This window comes from Natrix helvetica (genome assembly GCF_964273705.1).
Source record: "Natrix helvetica genome assembly, chromosome: Z".
Taxonomy (NCBI): Eukaryota; Metazoa; Chordata; class Lepidosauria; order Squamata; family Natricidae; genus Natrix; species Natrix helvetica.
Window position 1 is genome coordinate 33,586,908 of NC_138554.1, and position 22,082 is coordinate 33,608,989.

General features: G+C 40.4%; 1 protein-coding gene across 1 annotated transcript; it reads right to left on the reverse strand.

The window, feature by feature from the left end:
• Positions 1-20,273: 20,273 nt before the first annotated feature.
• LOC309401494 (olfactory receptor 6F1-like) lies at positions 20,274-21,239 on the reverse strand (the record flags this gene model as incomplete). Its single annotated transcript, XM_081970556.1, has 1 exon — positions 20,274-21,239. The coding sequence occupies one exon, from the start codon at positions 21,237-21,239 to the stop codon at positions 20,274-20,276; it is 966 nt and encodes a 321-aa protein (XP_081826682.1).
• Positions 21,240-22,082: the final 843 nt, after the last annotated feature.

Below are 22,082 nucleotides of genomic sequence, written 5' to 3' on the forward strand. Positions count from 1 at the left end.
TTCTGTTTTTTCCAATTTCTTTTCACTTTTTCTGTCCTAGCTTCCACCATATTTATCTTCTGCTCATTTTTAGCTATTGTTTCCTGTATCCTTCCCATTCTATCATCCAACTTCTTTATATCATCTTTCGCTTCCCCTAGATTGCCTCTCACTTCACCTAGATTGCCTTTCATGTCCTCATGATTTTAAGTTATTGATTCTTGTGTTTTTATCCTAAATTCCCGAATCATCTTTAATGAGGCTTGTGGGCTTTGTAGGGTTGGTGCAGATCCTGCTTTTTCACTGCTTGGCATGTCTGTTGTTAACTTCTGTCCTGCTGGAAAGGTTATCATTGGCGATGTTTTCTTTACAGTTTTGGTAGCTGCGGATGTGTTTGCCATGGTTCTCTGCCCTATTGACAGCTGGGTAAGCATGGCTAGGGTAGTCATATGACTGGGTGCTAGTGAGTGATGTCAAGTGGGCACACCCGCGCAGGTTCCCTGTGTTTTCTTTTCTGTGGGAAAAGGCTCTTTAAGTGTTTAAGGTTGAAAACCCCTGATCTAGTCCATTAATTCCATCATATATTTACAACAAAAGAATGTGTAATAGGAACAACCATAAAAGATTATTCCTTTCCAACTTGGTGTCAGCAAAATTTTATATTCCTTTTTTTTTTTACTTTTAAAAGTGGAACACAGTGGCCCCTAGGAAGTCCTGGGAACTATCCCAAGAAAATGATGCTGGAGGTTTAGTAGAGGACTGAATAGTGAGCACCAGTGCAGGAGGAAGACAGTGCCCCATTGTGACTGGAAAGTCTGCTTCTAGGATGGGTGAACCTGTATATTTGCAGGCAAATAGTTGCAAGCAGTCCTGAAGGGAGTATCAGTTGGAGTGAGTATATTCCTCAGTGAGAGAGATCAGTGAAGAAGCCTGATAGTGCAGAGGTTAGAATGTAGTATTGCAAGCTAACTCTGCCCACAATCTGGAGTTTAATCCTGACAGGGATAGAGGCTGTCTCAGCCTTCTATCCTTCTGAGGTTGATAAAATGATGATACAGATTGTTGAGGGCAGTATACTGACAATGCAAACCACTCAGAAAATGCTAAAAAGCACTATGGGGCAGTATATACATCTAAGTGCTATTGAAATCAGTTTAGGGGAAAGAAAGTATCTGGGGAACTGGGAGAAGAGATCTTTCTACTTAAGTGTACCAATTCAGCATTGAAATGTTGGATTTTTTTCTTTTTAATTCAGCTTCAAGTTATTTATTTCTCTTATAGGGGAACTTGGGTAACATCATGAATTTCAAAAAATAGTTAAGTGATAAATTCAACATTGGTGAATTTTTTTAGAAAGTAAAATCTATAGGGGAAGAAAATTAAGGCATCACTTTTAAACAAATAAACACTTTTGCTTTTTAAGACAGTGATATTTTTATATTACCCTAAAATATAGATTCCTAAAATAGAACATGCAGCATAACTAATTCCAAGAAAATGAAAGAAGGAATATTAACTTTCAAGCCCTTTGTGTATCTTCATGTATATCCATTTCAATTCCTTTAACTTTTTATAAATAAATTTATTGAGCAAATTTAATATTCAAGATACAGCACATAGATGTTACAAGTATCCAAGACATGCCAATACCAGTATAGAAGCTGGACAATCAATGATGTTGATAGTGGAAACATGAGGCCACAGTACTAATGCACTAGTGAAGATCAAAGATGTTAAGCAGCACTGAGTCCATCTGGTTAAAAGACGTCTGAGGCCAAAAGAACAACGTTCAATATTCTGATCTCAGTGCTTTGCATTTTAGCAGCAGGTCAATTTGAATAAAGGGGGGGAGATGAAATTGCCCCCCACACACCACACCAGCTTACCACCAGAACCCCCACAACCAGGCCATACACACCCCAACAACTACCTCGTGTCCACATCACCGGTGGTTAACTTAGCCTCCTGCTCTGTTGTGGCCACAAGAAAGCAGAAGAAATTGGCCAGTGGCCATGCAGGGTTTTGCAGCTGTCAGGGCTTGTGTGGCCTGACTGCAGGAACCCTGAGGCAAGCCAGTGCAGAGCACATGGGACAGCTACATCCCCATCTTATGGTGGCAGCATTGACATGCTGCACAGCTTCCTACCCCAACACCAGCAAGCAAAAGTGTGCCTTCCATACATGGGGAAAAAGACGTACCTTGAAAATAAGCCCTAGAGCCCAAAAGAAAATAAGACTGAGTCTTATTTTTGGGTAAACAAGGGAATCATGAAATAATGCACATCCAATACAATTTTGCCTGTTTCTACAAAGGAAAATAATGGCCTATTACTTCTCTAACATAGAAAATTGGAAGTATATGGAAGCAGATAAATTTCCTTAAGGAGTCATCAGCCACCTGAAATAGTTATCTGAATAATCTGATTCCTTGGGTAAATATTAGTGTCAGAAGGATGTTAATATTTTGGTATTTAATGATATTATCAGGAAGAAATGCAGTTACTTGTGATGGCAGAGTATGACAAGACAGAACTTGCTATTCATTAATTCTTTATAATGGCATGATTTACAAAGCCTGCAGTCATAAAACTTCATTGTTAAAAAGTGACATCTTGTAATATTGATTAGAAAACAATAAAATATTATTTCAACATAACAGAAAATAAGTGATATCAATAGGAGAACTTTATTTATTTATTTTATGCAGCTTCCCATTTCACTGAACATAATTCTGGTTAGCAGAGTTAAAATAATGTCAGAGTGGTTAAAAACTAAAAGGCCAGTTTGTAGGAACTCTATCTCTACTGCACAGGTTCCCTATGGCTCGTTAAGGCTCCCTAAGCTTCTGGAAACAAGACAATTTCAAGGCATCCTGAAAGATTAAAAGTATTGGGGTTTATCTCACCTTGGCAGTGTGAATCTTGTGTGAGGAATGGATGATGTTCCAGAAGACAGGAGTCACAGTAGAAAATACATATTTGTATCCTGGCAGATAAAACTGATATAACCCTCCTGCAAGGCTTGGTGGGATGGGTAGTAGATGTGATCACAAAGATGCAGTCCTTCAAATAACCAGGGAAATTTGTATAACACAGAGTAAATATCATTCAACATATACAATTGAAGGACATATTTATATTAAAGGGACACAGAAAATATCTGGAACTTGAGGAATTTCTTTTATGTTTTTGTTTCTTAGACAATAAGTGAAGGGATTGAGCCTGGAGTAAGAATTTCTTTCAATTCTTCCAGATTTGATGAATGGATTGTACTGCTTACTATATATTTTTTTAAGGGAATGTATTTCTAGAACGGGAAAGGGGAAGGGGAATGAGAATTAGAATGGTAAGTGGGAAGATGGAAAAGGAGAGGGAGAGGGAAAGAGAAGGAGTAAAACTTGAACCTATTTCTGAATTATGTGTATTTCATTAATATTAATTTCTTTAAAATTTATGTTAAGTTATGTAAAAGTATCAGAGATGACTTCCGGTATCCGAAGGCAATGGACGCGTGCGTCCGCCGCTCGCTGTTTCAGTGGGCTCCCCTTAAGTCTAGAGGGAGCACAGGGTGCCTTGGAGGGGCGCCCTGCCATAGGGGCGGCTTGCTGGGACCCCCTGGAATGGCGGCGGCCATGGGCGGTCTCCAGCTTTGCCCCAGGAGCTGGAAAGCGTGGGGGGTGCGCAGAATGCCACCACGTGCCTTCGTCGAATGGAGCCTGGAAGGAAACAATCAATTTGAAAGATGCAGCTGAAGTGCGGTGAAGTGGGGAATCTCCCCAAGTTTTTAACTGGTTTACTCAATTGATGAACTGCAGTTTTTTTTTAGAACTTTGTTTCAACCTTTGGAAGAGTTAAGATTGGAGGGGGGGAATTTCCACCGCCCTCAGAAAAGCGGCACTTGCAAAATCTCTCCCTCTCACAAGAGAGAGAGAGAGTTAAAAACTTACTTTCACTTCCCCTAAACAATGGAAAAATAATTTCTGACCACAATTGCGAGAGAAAGTATGGTTGAACTGACTCTTCTTTAAACTATGTATGGGAACTTTGGACTTGTTGTTTCCTGACCACCTGTAAAGGCTGAGCCAAGATGGCCACTTCCTCCTTCTTCATTGTCTTTATGAATGAAATTCCTCCTTTGGAAGATTTTACAGCTCTGAACTAGTCTCCACCCCAGAGATCTCCAGGAGCCTTTCTAAATATGTTTTCTCCTTGGATTTGGAATATTTTGATTCACATGTTTGATCTAGTCCTGTATTAGAAGATTTATTCTCCCTTGGATTTGCCTGCCTTATGATCTCTACCGGCTGTGCTCTCCCACAGATGCCATTTCTTTGCACAGATTAGTAACTATCTCTGAAGTTTATGATGTGTCCAAAGAAATTACCGCCTGGCAAGGCTTCATCAGCCCCGACATCTACATTTCTACAACCTAAAGCCCCTGAAGCGAGTACAAAGGACTTATCTATTCACCTGATGCTTCAATCTATCTTAAAGGAACAGGACTAAATGAAAAAAACAACTGAAAGACTTAAATGATCAGCTCAGAGAAACGAAACAACAAGCCACAAGGAATGAACAGAGAATAGATGTACTGGAGGAGGGTGCAGTCGGGATGAGGGACAAGGTTAAGACAATCCAAAGGGGGAATGTAGAATTTGAAAACCACATGATAAAAATGGAATTTGAAAGGATGTCTTTCTTCCTTAGGTTCCAAAACTTGCCAGAAGTTGAGAATGAAGATCTTAAGGAGATTATGACCACAATACTAGCAGAATACATTAATAGAGATAAACAACAGTTGTGGTGGGATATAGACTTGATTTATAGGATTAATTCAGCATATGCAAGAACACACAATGTTCCAAAGGAAGTTCATGTTAAATTTCTTAGAAAGACTACAAGAGATGAGGTTCTAGGAGCTCAAAGGGGAGGACCACTAAAATATAAAGATAAATAAATAACCATTCTTAAACAGATTCCAAAGAAAGTAAGAGATAAGAGGAAGAAATATTCCTCTTTAGCAAAAAAATTATATAATAAAGGGGTCTGGTTTAGGTGGTTATTACCAGAAGGCATGTTGATTTTCTGGGAGGGCAGCAGAATTAGAATTAATACAGTTATGGAGGCAGAGGCTTTCACTAAAAAAAACATAATGCTGTCCTAGATGAAATGGGGGATGGTACACAAGAGATGAGGGAGGGAGGGGCTGAGGCTCTGTCAATGGACAGGGGGGAGGATGCAACAACTAGAAGACTCAGATCACAACTTCCGATTCCAGCGGCTGATGGCGATGGGCAAGTCTTGCTCGCCCCGCGCTTCCCCGGTGGGCTCCCCCACTCCTTGGGGGGCACAGGACGCCCCGTAGAGGCTCCTGCCAGAGGGGCAGCACCACGGGGGATCCCTGGATAGGCACTGGGGAGCACGATGGGGAGACGCTCTGGCGTCTTCACTGTGAGGCTGTGCGGAGAAAAAGAGAGCAGAAGGACGCAGCTGCGGTCCGGTGAGGCATAAACTCCCCTCCATTCCCCTTACCAAGTTGAAGAAAACTGTCAGCAGTTTAAGTTTTTTCCTTTCGGCTTGATTTGGAGAGGCGCGGCTGGAGAGAGGGGGATTTCCCCCCCTCAGACAGGCGGCTTGAAACAATTCTGCTCTCAGCCCCAGGGGAAGGAGGAGGGGGAGAGCCAACCAATGATGTCACGCCCTTACTAAGTGAATTTTTGGATTTAATCCCATAACATAATGATGATCTGGAAACTTTGGGAACTTTGAACTTTGAAAACTTTGTTTTTGCCTCTAAACCCAAACCTGGCAGGGCAAGATGGCACACTTCCGTTGTCTTTATGAACTGTGAAACCTGACTCCACCTTTAAAACTTCAGGCTTCCGGTCTTTGTCTCCATGCTACTCAGACAAATCTCTTGTTGATTGCTTTCTTTTGAACTCCCTGGAGTGAAAAACTTTGCTCTATTGCTGTGATTAGAAAAAAATCCTATTCTGCCTGGACCTTTTGTCTCCTGGACTCTCCTGGCTGTTCTGCCTCTCTGACTGATCATTCTCTATACTGATTGAACTCTTTACTCCATAAACAATGTCACCTAAAAAACCACCTCCTGGAAAGCCTGGCTTTGCTGCCTCTGCCCCAACATCTGCAACCTCCAGTCCTAGTACACAATCAACGATAACAGCTTTGATGCAACCTAAAACTACAGAGACGGAGTTTCAACAAATGTTCCAGCAACTCCTACAGGGACAAGAGGAAATAAAGAAACAACTAAAGGAGATGAAAGAAGAAATTAAAGAGAACCAGGCCCAAATTAATAAGAACTCACAGAGACTGGATCTTTTGGAGGGTGGGACGGCTGAGATGAGGGAGGGGATGGAAGGGGTGCAGAAGGGAAACAAAGAACTTGACACCCAACAGATGAAAATAGAATTTGAGAGAATGTCCTTTTACCTTAGATTTCAAAATGTGATGGAGGCAGATGATGAAAATATAAGGGACATCATGACAAGTATTTTGGCTGAATACATCCAGAAAGAGAAACAACAGATGGGGTGGGAAATAGATCTGGTTTATAGAGTGAACTCAGCTTACGCTAGAACACATAATGTACCCAGGGAGGTACACATTAAATTTCTCAGAAAAAGTACAAGAGATGAAATTCTGAGTGCACAAAGGGGGCAAGCCTTGACATACCAAGATGGGGAGATAACCATTCTGAAACAGATCCCCAAGAAAGTGAGGGAAAAAAGAAAAAGCTATTCGCAATTAGTGAATAAATTATACCAGAAGGGGGTGTGGTTCAGATGGCTGATGCCTGAAGGTATGCTAATATTCTGGGAGGAGACAAGAGTTAGAATTAATACACCCATAGAGGCGCAGGCCTTTATGGAAAAAAACAAAGTACTCCTAGAAAAACCAGATGATCCTTCAACAGACATACAGGACACGGGAGGGGCCGGAGCTCTGTCGGCGGGGGGAGATGGGGCAATACCAAGAAAGCTCAGATCACAAAAATGAGCAAGAAAATCCACCTGATATAAATTGATCGAAATTATTAATTGAATTTATATGCTGACTATATGTTACTATTTAGTAATGAATTTTGTGCAAATGTATACTATGAGTATGGAGGGGGGGGCACCTACCGCACATCGCAACTGCCAAAATTTGTAACCTTTCCTTTACTTTTTTCCCTTGTAAAATGTTAAAAAAAACCAATAAAACTTTGTTTAAAAAAAAAAAGACTCAGATCACAAAAGTGACTTGAAACATTATTGCAATTGTTGTATAATGTACCTTTATGGAAGTGATACAAAAATGATTGAAATATACTGATGACTTAGTGTTAAACTTAAAACTGCTAATTTCTATTCAAATGTTGATGTATTTCTATTCTTGTCTGTAAAAGTTGTGAGACTTGGGGGAGACTGCTCTCCCACGCACGATGTAGCTGTCAAAAAATTTATACCCTTTTTAACCCTTTTCCCTGAAAAAAATTGTAAAAACCAATAAAACTTGTTTTAAAAAAAGTTATGTAAAAGTATCCATTTCAAATTAATTCTGCTAATAGAAAATATAAGAAAACATTAATAAGGATATGAAATAAAAGAGGCATGTAAGCAGCCTACCTGAAGCACAGGTTCTTTTAGCTGAAGACAGTCTTCCTGTTATCTTTGCAGGATGTGATAGTGTCATTCAAGTCAGCCTCACCCTTCTGTTCCCCCCCCCAGTGGTTTAAATCAAATAGAAAACAATCAGAATGTTCCTGACAGAAATATTTTCTGCCAGAAGATCTTTGACATAATGGGGACAAACCTTTGAAGGATGAAGAACTTGCATACACAAACATACACAGAGAGAGAGGGGGGGGGGAAACAGAATAATGATATTTTTAAAGAAAGTTTCTTTCTGCCATACATTTACAATATCTGCCTATTAAGGGATAATGTTGCTTCTCTAATCAGTTAGGTATTACTTAGAAAAGAGAATGCTGCAGAGTATTAACATTTGAACCTTTGAAGCACATTTTTTTTAAAAAAAATATCAATTACTTTATTTGAATTGTATGGTTAATAGTAATCAATTGGTTTTTTTAAAAAAAGAAAATGAAATATAGATGACATTCATCAAAAGAAGGAGATGGTAGGATAAAATGAAAGAGTAATAGAATGGAATGGCATGGATTTTGATAATCTAGCCAAATTCTTGATCAGGAGATAAAATCCATTGTTACAATATTCCAGCACATCCTTTGGACAGTTCAGTATCTCTTAAAACATTCTATTTCATTATCTAACAACATTATCTAACAACATATAATCAGGATTTATTTTCTTAAAGTGCATTTGAAATCAACTTCCTTTGTACTTTAAACCCATTTCTCTTGTCTTTTCTTGAACATTTCTGCACAATGCTAGTTCTTTTCCTGCAAAGGTAGCCTTTCAGACACTTCATGATCATTTTAAACTCCCACAATTCACCCTTCCATTCAACTTCTCTTTTTATAACTAAATATCTTTAAAATCTCTTATTCTTAATCCTGCATTTCTCCTTACAGTCCTTTTATTTATTTACTATAGGGTCAATATTATCAGTATCTTAAAACATAGCACACAGAGCTACAGACAATAATCTAGGTATAGCTTCATCAATTCAAAATAGAGAATGTTGCCTTATTTGTGACACTATTTTTCTGTCAATGTAGGATTTTTCCCCTTTCTTCATTTATATCTTATTGTGTGCTGTAGGTGTTACGTTTGTGACAACCTAAGTCCATCACATATTTTACACACAAAATGTTAATTAGCCTGGTTTTCCTTACCCCATTTATCCTCATCTCTTTGATTTTTTTTTCTTACCCTTATGGAAACTTGTGCGTTCTGCTTGTTGAAATTTATTTGGTTTCTGCTCTCCCCTTCTGTTTACCATCTGAATTAAATAACTGCATGGGAATGTCACGTGGAATGCAATGTGGAACATCATATCCTTCTCCCCAGATAAATCTGCATAGTTTCATAAAGGCCTTAAAACCTGGGTCTATCAACTGGTCTAAAGCTCTGATAGGGCTATATTATTCTGGAAGTGATTACTGGATTTGAAGATTTCCCATTCCACTTTATATTATAGCACCTGCCATCTTAGCTTTTTCTTTTTTTTAAATTTATTTTAATGTACTTATTGACTTACTGTTTAAATTTTTGTAATTCTTTAATTAAACTGATAATAGTTTTATTGTAACTGATCAGAGTTGCAGGAACAAGATGGATGGTAAATAGATAAAACCAATCAGTCAATTTTGCAGAAACACCTCATTTGCAGTCCAAATGAGGATTGTGTGATGGAATAGAAGACACAGATTGTAAAATGAACTTCTATGAACAGGGATGAGGGAGGGCTGTGAAGGGATAGAAGTAGGCAGTAAAAGATTAGCAATGATTAGTGCAGGAAAATACAGCAGGAAAAGGGAGAAGTCCTGCACACTGGGACCAAGCCACAAGTACATTGTTCCTCTGGTCTCTTCCAGTTTCAATTGGATGGCTTTCAAGGTCTGGGCTTTGGGATACTGCTGATGAATGCTAGGCCAATCAGCAACAAATAACTCACAATTTAATTGTTGAGGAAAAGGTTGATATAGCATGCATTACTGAGAACTGGCTGGAACAGAAATGTGTGATTCCTGGGAAGGGAAGAGGGGTGGAAGTGATCATCTGAGATAATTGAGAGTCATTTAAAGGCCTGGACTCTCATATTGTAGGTTGCGAGAGTCTGTTTCTTAAATTGGGCACAAAGAAGTGGTAGGGGGATTGTTGCTTTAGTACCAGCTCCCCTTCTGTGTAACAGTACCCGTCTTAAACTCACTGTCTTTATGGCTGGGTTGGTAGTGGAGTTCCCTGGGTTCATCGTCCCAGGGGACTTTAAACTGCCTTCAATTGGAGTTGAGTGGGAGATAGTTCATGGCAACTGTAGAAGCTATGGACCTGACCCTATGTCAGAGTTCCAAATAGCATCCAAAAGTAAACCAGAGTCCGAGCCAAAAGATTCTTTGTCCACCGTTTCAATTTATTAACAGAGCCATGTTGGTACACCTGAGAAAGCCAGAAACTTAAGCCTTCCTGGTTTTCCCACCCAGTTGAAAGTTCAAGATCTTGCCCCCACACCCACAAGTCCAACACATGGTCCAATCTTTCACTGCCATGTTGGCAGCTTTAACCCATCCAGTTCTGGTCAGGTGCAGAGACAAAGGAAGACCTTGGCTTTCTAGAAAGATTTTTGTTATGGCTACATATCACACAACTCTGTATAATCCCCCTCCCATTTTCCCACAATAGAAAATGCATAGCAGAATAATAGATAATATGGCAGGCCTGAGGTTCAAAAGAAAAGATGACTTGCAGACCTGATAGGCAGCCACCCCGCAGAAAAATGTGCCCTGTAAAGATAATAATGTAGTGGGTTAACATAAGCACAACTAACCATCTCTTCCCCCCCCCCCGTGGGGGTGGATCCTTTGTCTTATCAGGAAATTTATCATGAAATTATTTTACTAATTTGTCAGCTTTCACATTCCAACTTTTTACCCATGTAGCTTCAAACAAAAAGTACCCCTTCCAATGTACTAAATATTGTAAATGATCTCTATACAATCTGGAGTCTAATTTGTTTTCACTTCGTAGTGAGTTTCTCCCTGTATTACCACCAGAGGAGGGTGTGGTTGGGTCTACAGTCTTAAATTAGACCCAATCACAGGTTTCAGCAAGCGACAATGAAAAATTGTGTTTATCTTCCCTAGGATTCTAGGTAGGCTGAGTTGAACCATTACTGGGTTAATTATTTTGACTATTGGGAAGGGACCTATAAACTTTGGCCCTAATTTCTTGCTAGGCATCCTTAATCTTATATAGTTAGTAGACAAGAAAACTTTATCCCCCACATGGAAGGGATGACCTTGGCTTTCTAGAAAGAATTTTGTTATGGCTAAATATCACACAACTCCATATAACTCCCCCTCCCATTTTCCCAGAATAGAAAATGCATAGCAGAATATTAGACAATGCGGCAGGCCTGAAGTCCAAACAAAAAGATGGCTTGCAGGCTTGACATCCTAATTGTCTTGGAGCCAACTCATTGGTAATATATCAGATCTGATTTTTTCTTTCAAGGAAATGGTGGCATGGTCTAGATTTTGAGGAAATATGGATTTTTCCCTTCTCGGGGTCAGTCCTCTCACTGGTAGACCTCAAATTCTTCTGTAATACCTCCTTCAGGTTTAGAACAGCCTATCCCCGGTGATAACTGGACCTGATTGGATTACAGAGAGAGTATGAGGTTATTCCAGAAAATCTGTTATTCTTTCCAATTTAAGCCCTGGTGGACTACCAAAGTCGCAGTGACTTTAGATTAGATTGTACCCAGGGTTCCCAATATTCCCTGTGCTACACATTGAGGGAACTTAAATGGGATAAGAGACACCTAGAGCACTGCTGGCAGAAGGCAAAAAGCAAAAATCAGTGGGCACGAGCTAGAACTGATATTAGGGTATGTCTTGTGGTGGTAAGAGTGGAAAAACATAACTATTTCTCCACTCTTAAGGCACCCTGTCTTGACTGACTTTCTTCTTGGGGAGAGTACAGTGGTGGGTTCCAGGGTTTTCCCTGGAACCAGTAGTGCTGCCCTCATACAGAGGGTAGTGCTGCCCTCATACAGAGAGCAAACTGGTTATCTGCTTTTTGAAAAAAAGTGGGCCTACCCACCCACCCACCCTTGGATTATACTTACCTTTATTCTAGTTTCTGAAGCCCATGTGATCTGGGGCGGCAGCTTGAATTGCTGCTCCTCAGCTGTTTTCCTTTTTTCTGAGTAATTTTTTTTCAATTGTGTGTGCATGCACGTGCAGCAAACCAGTGGAAAACTGGTTAGGAACCCACCACTGGGAGAGTAATATCAAAGTTTATCTAAGAGTTCCTGTGAGAAATATGCTACACATCTGATCACCAAAGTTGCTAATATTCACTCTATTTTGGATTCCAGCTTTAATACAGAATCTCTGGGACTGGTGGGGGCTATGTGTTACAAGACATAGGGTAGATTTTGAGCTTGTAGAAAATAATAATAATAATAATAATAATAATAATAATAATAATAATAATAATAATAATTTATTAAATTTCTAGACCGCCTCCTCTGGGAGGTCTGGGAGCCCCTTGAAGGAGGGAGGACTTCTCTACAGAGGACCATTACTGAACCTAATCAAGCTGGACAGTTTTCATCCAGATTTCTAGGCATTCCTCCTTATTGTTGCTGTTGTCTAATTTATATTAATTTTGGAGCTATGTTATAATGATATATGTTAGTGGAATATTAGATATATAATTATTATATAATACTTTTTTATTATATATAGCTATATTTTATTTTGTTAGTTACATTAGAAAATTTTAAATAAATCCTAAAATAATTTGTAAAATACAAAAAAATAAAAGAAAATTATAAATGGTTGAACAAAGTACCATATTTTTCAGAGTATAAGACACACACCGGAGTATAAAACATACCAAGATTTCGAAGAGCAAAATTAAAAAAAAAGTTTTTGTACTCTGCAGACCTCCCAAAAACAGGCCATTTTTTTTTACAAAAACGGGCCCTCTTTTTCAGAAAAAGGGCATGAAAAGTTTTTAGGAGGCTTGTAGACTGCTTCTGGGTCGTGCCCCCCCAATGAGCAAAAAATGGCCCATTTTTCAGTAAAATAGGTCCATTTTGGTCAAAAAAAAGGGCATGCATAGCCTTTTGGAGGCTTATAGAGTGCTTCTAGAGGCTGTGGGGGGGGGAAATAAAAATGGCCCATTTTTCACTCATTTTTGCCCTCCCAGCCCCCAGGAGCACTCTGGAAGCCTCCTAAAGGCTATGCACGGCCATTTTGCAAAGAGGATGGGGTTTCAGGAGGCAAAAAAATGCTATTCTCAGTGTATAAGATGCACACAAGGGTGGTGGGGTGGCGGTAGTTATTCGGGAATGTTTGGAGCCGAGAGAGTTCACTGTTCCTCAGATACCCGGGTGTGAGTCCCTTGGTGTGAAATGGGGCCCAGGGAGGCAGTGGGGCTTGCTGATTGTATACTTGGCTCCTCGCTATGCATCAGCAGCCCTGCCCGAGCTCCTCGAGCTGATCTCGGAAATGGCAGTTGAGACCCCCAAGCTTCTGGTTATGGGGGACTTCAACTTGCCGTCGACGGGAGAGGCTTCTGAGGTGGCTTGAGAGTTCATGGCTTCCATGACGGCCATGGACCTGACCCAATTAGTTCAGGGCCCCCTCACGAAGGTGGTCACACACTGGACCTTGTTTTCGTATCTGAGCAGTGGACGAGTGATCTGGGAATGGGGGATTTAGTCATCACGCCCCTGTCATGGTCTGATCACTCATCTCTCTGGCTGAACTTCCCTGGCGCTACCTCCCACCGCGAGGAGGTGGAACCAGACTGTCTAAGCTGGTACCGCCCCAGGCACCTGATGGAACCGGATAGATTCCAGACGGAGCTTGGGCCAATACCTATAGCCCTGACCCGCTACCGGTCGGAGGACCTAGCGGCCGCCTGGAATAGGGCGGCGGCTGGGGCCTTGGACCGGGTTGCGCCTTTGCGACGTCTCCTGCGGCAGCGATCCACCCGGGCTCCTTGGTTTACCGAGGAGCTGAGGGTGATGAAACGCCACAGGAGACGTCTAGAGAGCAGGTGGAGGTCCTCACGCTCCGAATCTGATCGAGCACAGGTAAGAGCCGACTTGCGGACTTACCTTGTGGCATTAAGGGCGGCCAAACGTAGACATTGTGCCGCCCTTATTGCGTCCGCCGATAACCGCCCTGCCGCCCTGTTTCGGGTGACCCGCTCCCTCCTATCACAGAGGACGCGGGGGGCACCCCTGCAGGGAAGAGCAGAGGAGTTTGGGGAATATCTGCAGGACAAAGTCGCTCAGATCCGGAGCGGATGGGCCCCCTTCAGTGGACCGGACGAGCCGTCAACAGCGAGTCTTGTGAGACCACTCTGGGAGGAGTTTGACTCTGTTGCCCCCGAGGATTTGGACAGGTTACGTGGACGGCTGCGACCCACCACATGTTCAATGGACCCGTGTCCCTCCTGGCTGGTACTGGCATCCTGGGAGACGACACGAGGCTGGCTTCTGGGCCTGGTGAACGCTTCGTTGGGTGAGGGATCCTTGCCAACTGCCTTGAAAGAGGCGATGGTGAGGCCTCTGCTCAAGAAGCCTTCACTGGACCCAACGGAACTAGCTAATTACCGTCCAGTCTCCAACCTTCCCTTTTTGGCGAAGGTTGTTGAGAATGTGGTGGCGCAGCAATTTCCGCGACACCTCGACGAATCCGAATATCTAGACTCACGCCAGTCCGGTTTCCGACCCGGGCACAGCACAGAGACAGCCTTGGTCGCGTTGGTTGATGATCTCTGGAGGGCCAGAGATAGAGGTTGTTCCTCTATCCTGGTCCTATTAGACCTCTCAGCGGCTTTTGATACCATCGACCATGGTATCCTATTGCGCCGGCTGGGGGGGATGGGAGTCGGAGGCACCGTTCTACGGTGGTTCGGCTCCTACCTCTCTGACCGGCGCAATGTGTGTTGACAGGGGGGCAGAGGTCGACCCTGAGGCCATTCTCTTGTGGGGTGCCGCAGGGGTCGGTCCTCTCGCCCCTCCTGTTCAACGCATATGTGAAGCCGCTGGGGGAGATCAACCGTGGTTTTGGGGTTGAATACCATCTGTATGCTGATGATACGCAGCTGTACATCTCAACCCCAAACCACCCCAACGAGGCTGTCGAAGTGATGTCCCGGTGTTTGGAAGCCATCGGGGTCTGGATGGGGGACAACAGACTCAAACTCAACCCCTCCAAGACTGAGTGGCTGTGGCTACCGGCACCCCGGTTCAGCCAGCTAACTCCATCGCTGGCCATAGGGGATGAACAACTCCCCCCTGTGGAGCGGGCACACAATTTGAGCGTCCTCCTAGATGCCCGGCTGTCTATGGATGACCATGTGGCAGCCGTGGCAAGGGGGGCGTTCCACCAGGTTCGCCTGGTGCGTCAATTGCGCCCCCTACTGGACCGGGATGCCCTACGCACGGTCACTCATGCGCTGGTGACGTCTCGCCTGGACTACTGCAATGCCCTCTACATGGGGCTTCCCTTGGGATGCATCCGAAGACTACAGCTAGTTCAGAACGCAGCTGCGCGGGTGATTATGGGGAGCTCAAGATACTCCCATGTGACACCTCTCCTGCGCGAGCTGCACTGGCTACCTGTGGTTTTTCGGGTGCGTTTCAAGGTATTGATTACCATCTTTAAAGCGCTCCATGGCACAGGACCCAGTTACCTGCGGGATCGTATCCTCCAGCACACATCCCTACGACCAATCCGCTCTCACAGGGAGGGACTACTACTGGTGCCGTCCACTAGGCAGTGCCATCAGGCGACGCCTAGGTGTAGGACCTTCTCTGTGATGGGCCCAACCCTCTGGAATGACCTCCCCCCGACATTAGAACTACCACTGACTTCCGTTCCTTCCGTCAAAAATTAAAGACTCACCTGTTTCGATTAGCTGGCCTGGCACATTCTTAGTTTTTACCTCCCGATGGATATATTTTAATGGTTAATTTTGGGTAATATTTTAACTCTTGGGTTATTAGAGTTTTTAATGTACTATATTTATTATTCTATATACAGTCTTGCAACCTCCTCCACCTACGTATTTAATTATTTAACTGTTTTATGTATGTATTTTATAACGCATTTTAGTGACTGTACACCGCCCCGAGTCCCTTTCGGGAGAGGGGGCGGTCTATAAATACGAATAATAAATAAATAAATAAAATAAAATAAACACACCCTTTTTTTTTGAGGGAAAAAGGTGCATTTTACACTCCGAAAAATACGGTAAACAAAATAATGCAAGCAGAAACAAATCCTTGTTTAAATTAAGAATATTATATGATAGGAACACTAGTAACTATAGCCATCTTCCTAAAGACTACAAGAGTTGGTATTTTTTGAATATAAGGGATTGTTCCAAGTTATGAAGTTCCCTTTTTGCAATATAATTTTCTCCAACTATAATATTAATTCCATCTGGTAATTAATTCCAAAATCTTAAACCGAATAATTTTTCCCTTCATTCTTCTCCTATGACCATTCTTCTTACAGAAAGTATTTAAAAGGCCTTGAAGTAATCAATCATTATTTTTAAAAAGGGAAAAAGGGAAATTTGGGAGAGGTAGAGAAAGAAAATCACATGAGATAATATAATTTATTATATTAAATATAAGTTTGCCTATTCCAAGTGACTATGGTTTAGGATTGGAAAGTTTATTAAATTCACAGGACATTTTGAAAGAAACTGAAGCTTGAACAATACTTTTCACTTGAAAGATTTTCATTTAAGAAATTACATATTTTTTCTTTCTTAAGGTAAACCTCCTAATGATCTTTATTTTTTATATCATTCTATCACTATTCTCATCACAGCAATTTGGTAACATACAAACAGAGAGAAAGACAGAGACAGTGTGGTCGGAGATGGAAGCGTTATTAGTTATCTTCAAGGGAAAGAATGGGCTGCTATTCTTGTTTGCCAACAGAAAATAATAGTAATGAAATAAAATATGGAAGCAAACAAACAACCGATAGTGTTTTCTATGTTTGGTGCAATTCCAAAATATAGTTTAAAGGTATTTGCTAAGTTCAGAAGATTATGTTCCCACATGACCTACAGCGGTGATGCGCTTTGATTGGATATGGCTTACTGTACTATTTGAACTAGAAATTATGTTTGATAAACCATTACTTATATCTTAGCACTTTCTATGAATTTGCTAATTGTAGCTTATTCAATAAAGCAATAAACTAATACTCTATTAATAAATTATCTATAGATAAAACAATAATTTAGATTAATTTGTTGAAATGCTCATATTTTTTGAGTTGCTACAATGAAATACTGAAATAGTCTTGTTCTAGTGTGTGTGTGTGTGTGTGTGTGTGTGTGTGTGTGTTCTTTTTTTTTACTTTCAACAAACTTAATAATTAACTCATTTATTATTGTAGGATTTGATTTCTCTTCAATGCTTTTTTATTCCACTTCACAGGATTCTTCAACTATTTTAATAGACACTTTTATAGATACAAAACCATGATGCTGGACAGGAATGGATGCCTAGTGTGAGATCCCTACTAATCTCCCCTCAATATTGAAGAATAACATGTGAGATCACTCTCCCTCGTCAAATGCCTAATATGCATTTGACAATGCATAGGGCCAATAGAATGCCTGACAATGCATAGGGCCAATAGAATGACAAAAAAAATCCAAATCCAAATGCAAAAGTGGTCCAGAGCATCAGATAAAGATGCAGGACTGGTGAACAGAGGAGAGTAAGAACTGAGGGGTAGATGTCAGACCAGGATGGTTCATGGTGGTGGTAACTACAGAGGCCAAGAGCTAATGGAACTGGGGCTCAAGACTGTAGAGGGAGCCCAGTGGCCCCTAGGAGAGGCCTGGGAACAATCCCAAGAAGATGATGCTGGAAGTTCAGTGGAGGACTGGATAGTGAGCACCAGTGGAATAGGAGGACAGTGCCCCATGGTGACTGGAAAGCTTTTTTTCTAGAATGAGTAAACCTTTGAAAGTGAATGGTTGCATGCAGTTCAGATAGAGTATCAGTTGGATGGAGGTAGTGAGTATATTCTTACCCCTGTTGGTCAATGAGAGAGATCAATGAAGAAGCCTGATAGTGCAGAGGTTAGAATGCAATATTGCAAGCTAACTCTGCCTACAGTCTGGAGTTTAATCCTGACAGGGATCAAGGTTGATTCAGCCTTTTATCCTTGAGGTTGATCAAATGAGGATACAGATTGTTGAGAGCCATATACTGACATTGCAAATCACACAGAGAATGCTGGAAATCACTATGGAACAGTATATACATCTAAGTGCTATTGCAATCAGCTTAGGGGAAGGATAGTTGTTTCTGGGGAACTGGGAGATGAGATCTTTCTACTTAAGTAAAACCAATTCAGCATTGAAATATTGGATTTTTTCTTTTTAATTTAGCTTTAAGTTATTCATTTGTCTTATGGAGGAACTTGGGTGACATCAATGAATTTCAAAACATAGTTAAGTGATAAATTCAACATTGGTGAATTTTTTTAGAAAGTAAAATCTATAGGGGAAGAAAAATAAGGCATCACTTTTAAACAAATAAACACTTTTGCCTTTTAAGCCAGTGATATTTTTATATTTCCCTAAAATATAGATTCCTGAAATAGAATATGCTGCATAATTATTTCCAACAAAATGTAAGAAAGGAATATAACTTTTAAACCTGTCTTCATATATACCCATTTCAGTTCCTTTAACTTTTTTATATGAATTTATTGAACATTTAATATTCATGATACAGCAAATGGATGTTACAAGTATCCAAGGCATGCCAATACCAATACAGAAGCTAGACAATCAATGACGCCAGCAAATGGATGTTACAAGTATCCAAGGCATGCCAATACCAATACAGAAGCTAGACAATCAATGATGCCAATAGTGGAAGCATGAGGCTACAGTACTAATGCACTAGTGAAGATCAAAGATGCTAAGCAGCACTGAATCTATCTGGTTAAAAGACCTCTGAGCCCAAAAGAACAATGTTCAATGTTCAATGATCTTGTGCTTTCCATTTTAACAGAATGTAAATTTTTAGAGATCAGAATCCACAGAATTGAGGGCTGAACACATACTTTAAAGAAATATCATTCTGCTACACATACCCTATTTCCCCCAAAATAAGACCCATTCTGAAAATAAGGGCTAGCATAAACCTTACCACAAAATAAGCCCTACTTAAGTGCCTGAGCAGCTGCCCACTCAACCACTCTTTCCGGTTGTTTGTGGTGCCACCAACATAAAGAAAGGGGGGAGGTGCAGCTGCCCCATGCACCCCAACACCAGCTTACCTCAGGACCCCCACAACCAGGCCATCCATGCCCCAACAACTGCCTCTTGTCCACAGCACTAGTGAATCACTCAGGCTCCTGCACTGTTGTGGCCACAAGCAAGCAGAAGAAGTGGGCCAGTGGCCAAACAGTGTCTTGCAGATGTCCGGGCTTGTGTAGCCTGACTGCAGGGACCCTGAGGTAAGCTGGTGCAGAGCACATGGGGCAGCTCCATCTCCACTTTTAGGCAAAAGCATTCTCATGCTGCACAGTTTCCTGTCCTAACAAACAGAAGTGAGCCTTCCATACATGGGGGAAAAACAAGACACCCCCTGAAAATAAACCATAGAGCCCAACAGAAAATAAGACTGAATCTTACTTTTGGGGAAACATGGGTATCTGTGAAATAATGCACATCCAATACAATTTTATTTGTTCCTTCAAATGAAAATAATGGCCTATTACTTCTCTAATATAGAAAATTAGAAGTACATGAAAGCAAACAAATTTCCTTAAGGAGTTTGAGGCAGCCAGTCACTTTAAATATTTTTCTGAATAATCTGATTCCTTGGATAAATATTAGTGTCAGAAGGCTGTTAGTATTTTAGCATTTAATGATATTATCAGGAAGAAATGCAGTTACTTTTGATGGTAGAGCATGACAAGACAGAACTTGATATTCATTAATTCTTTATAGTGACATGATTTACAAAGCCTGTAAACATAAAACATCATTGTTAAAAAGTGACATCCTGTAATGCTGGATTAAAAAACTATAAAATATTATTTGAACATAGCAGAACATAAGTGATATCAATAGGAGATGATTATTTATTTATTTTATACAGCTTCCCATTTCACTAAACATAATTCTGGTTAGCAGAGTTAAAATAATGTCAGAGTGGTTAAAGACCTAAAGAGCAAATTTGTTGGAAAAGAGCATCAATCAAAATACACTATCTCTACTGCACAGGTACCCAATTGATCTCTAAGGCTCCCTAAACTCTGGAAACAATACAATTTCAAGGCATCCTGAAAGATTAAGAGTATTGGGGCTTATCTCATCTTGGCAGTGGGAATCTTGGGTGAGGAGTGGAGGATGTTCTAGAGGGACAGAGTCACAGCATAAAAGACATATCTGTGTCCTGTCAGATGAAACTGATATAATCCTCCTGCAGGACTTGGTGGGGTGGGTAGTAGAAATGATCACAAAGAGGTAGTCCTTCAAATAACCAGGGGAAATTGTATAACACAAAGTAAATATCATTCAACATATACAATTGAAGGAAATATTTATTTGGCATGCACTAATATTAAAGGGACACAGAAAATATCTGGAACTTGAGGAATAGTTTTCTGAGGATTTCTTTTATGTCTTTGTTTCTTAGACAATAAATAAAGGGATTGAGCATGGGGGTAAGAGCTGAATAAAACAAAGAGAAGCCCTTTTTCATATCTTTGAATTTTCCAGTGGTTGGCAAAATGTAGACAAATATTAAGGATCCATAGAAAATGGAAACCACTGTGAGATGGGAAGAACAGGTTGAAAAAGCCTTTTGTCTTCCATCAACAGATGGGATCTTCAGAATTGCACTGATGATAAAAGTGTAAGATGAGATAGTTATGAAAAATGTAGGTAAAACTGCTATAGAAGATGTTATCAAACAAGCACTTTCAATCACCCAAGTGTCATTGCAGGAAAGTTGTACTAAAGGTGTGAAATCACAAAAAAAATGGTCAATTTCATATTGCTTGCAGAATGTGAGTTGGCCCAACAAGGATGTCAAAATTGCAATAAGAAGAAATGCTGTAAGCCATGACATCAAAACTAACAAGATACACGTTTTGTCATTCATAAGTGTAACATAATGCAAGGGTCTACATATGGCTAGATAACGATCATATGACATTGCTGCCAAGAGGTAACATTCAGTAGCTCCTGGAGTAAAGAAGAATTGCATTTGTAATATACAGCCCCAAAAAGATATTGACTTTTTTTCTGTAAGACAGTTGGCCATCATTTTGGGTAATATAGCTGAGGTGTAACAGATCTCCAAACAAGATAGATTAGAAAGAAAGAAGTACATAGGAGTGTGGAGATGATTCTTTGTTACAACCAATACAATAATGAGAAGATTTCCAGATAAAGTTATAGTATAAATGATTATAAATAACACGAAGAGAAGAATATTCAAGTTTTCAGCATTCCCAAATCCCAGGAGGATGAATTCTTTTATTCTTGTTGTATTCTGGGATTCTGAAGATTTTATAGACTGCATCTATTAGTAAAACATCAAAAGTTGATTATCTTGAAATTTCTAGTTTATGTAGGCATAGCCACATATCTAACAATTTAAAAATAGTATACATGAGTAAAACTATTTTTTATTTTATTTTTTGCAAATGCAATCACTTCAATTGAGCTTTAGCAAAATCTGCCACCGAGTATAGAAAGGAGAATTTCCATCCTTAATAAGTCACATACACATAAACCTCACTGACATCCTGAATAACTGATAATTATGAATGCATTAATTTATTTGAATTCTTCCAGATTTAATGAATGGACTCTACTGTTTATTATATTTTTTTTAAAAAAGGGAATGTGTTTCTAGAAGGGGAAAGTTGAAGGGGAATGAGAATTAGAATGGGAAGTGGGGAGATGGAAAAGGTGAGGGAGAGGGGGAAAGAGAAGGAGTAAAACTTGAATCTATTTCTGAATTATGTGTATTTCATTAATATTAATTTCTTTTAAATTGATGTTAAGTTATGTAAAAGTATCCATCTCAAATTAATTCCGCTAATAGAAAATATAAGAAAACATTAATAAGGATATGAAATAAAAGAGGCATGTAAGCAGCCTACCTGTGCTTCAGGTTCTTTAAGCTGAAGACTGTCTTCCTGTTACCTTTGCAGGGTGTGATATTGTCCTTCAAGTCAGCCTCATCCTTCTGTTTTTTCCCCCCAGTGGTTTAAATCAAGTAGAAAACAATCAGAATGTTCCTGACAGAAATGTTTTCTGCCAGAAGATCTTTGACATAATGGGGACAAACCTTTGAAGGATGAAGAACTTGCATACACACACACACACACACACACACACACACACACACACACACACA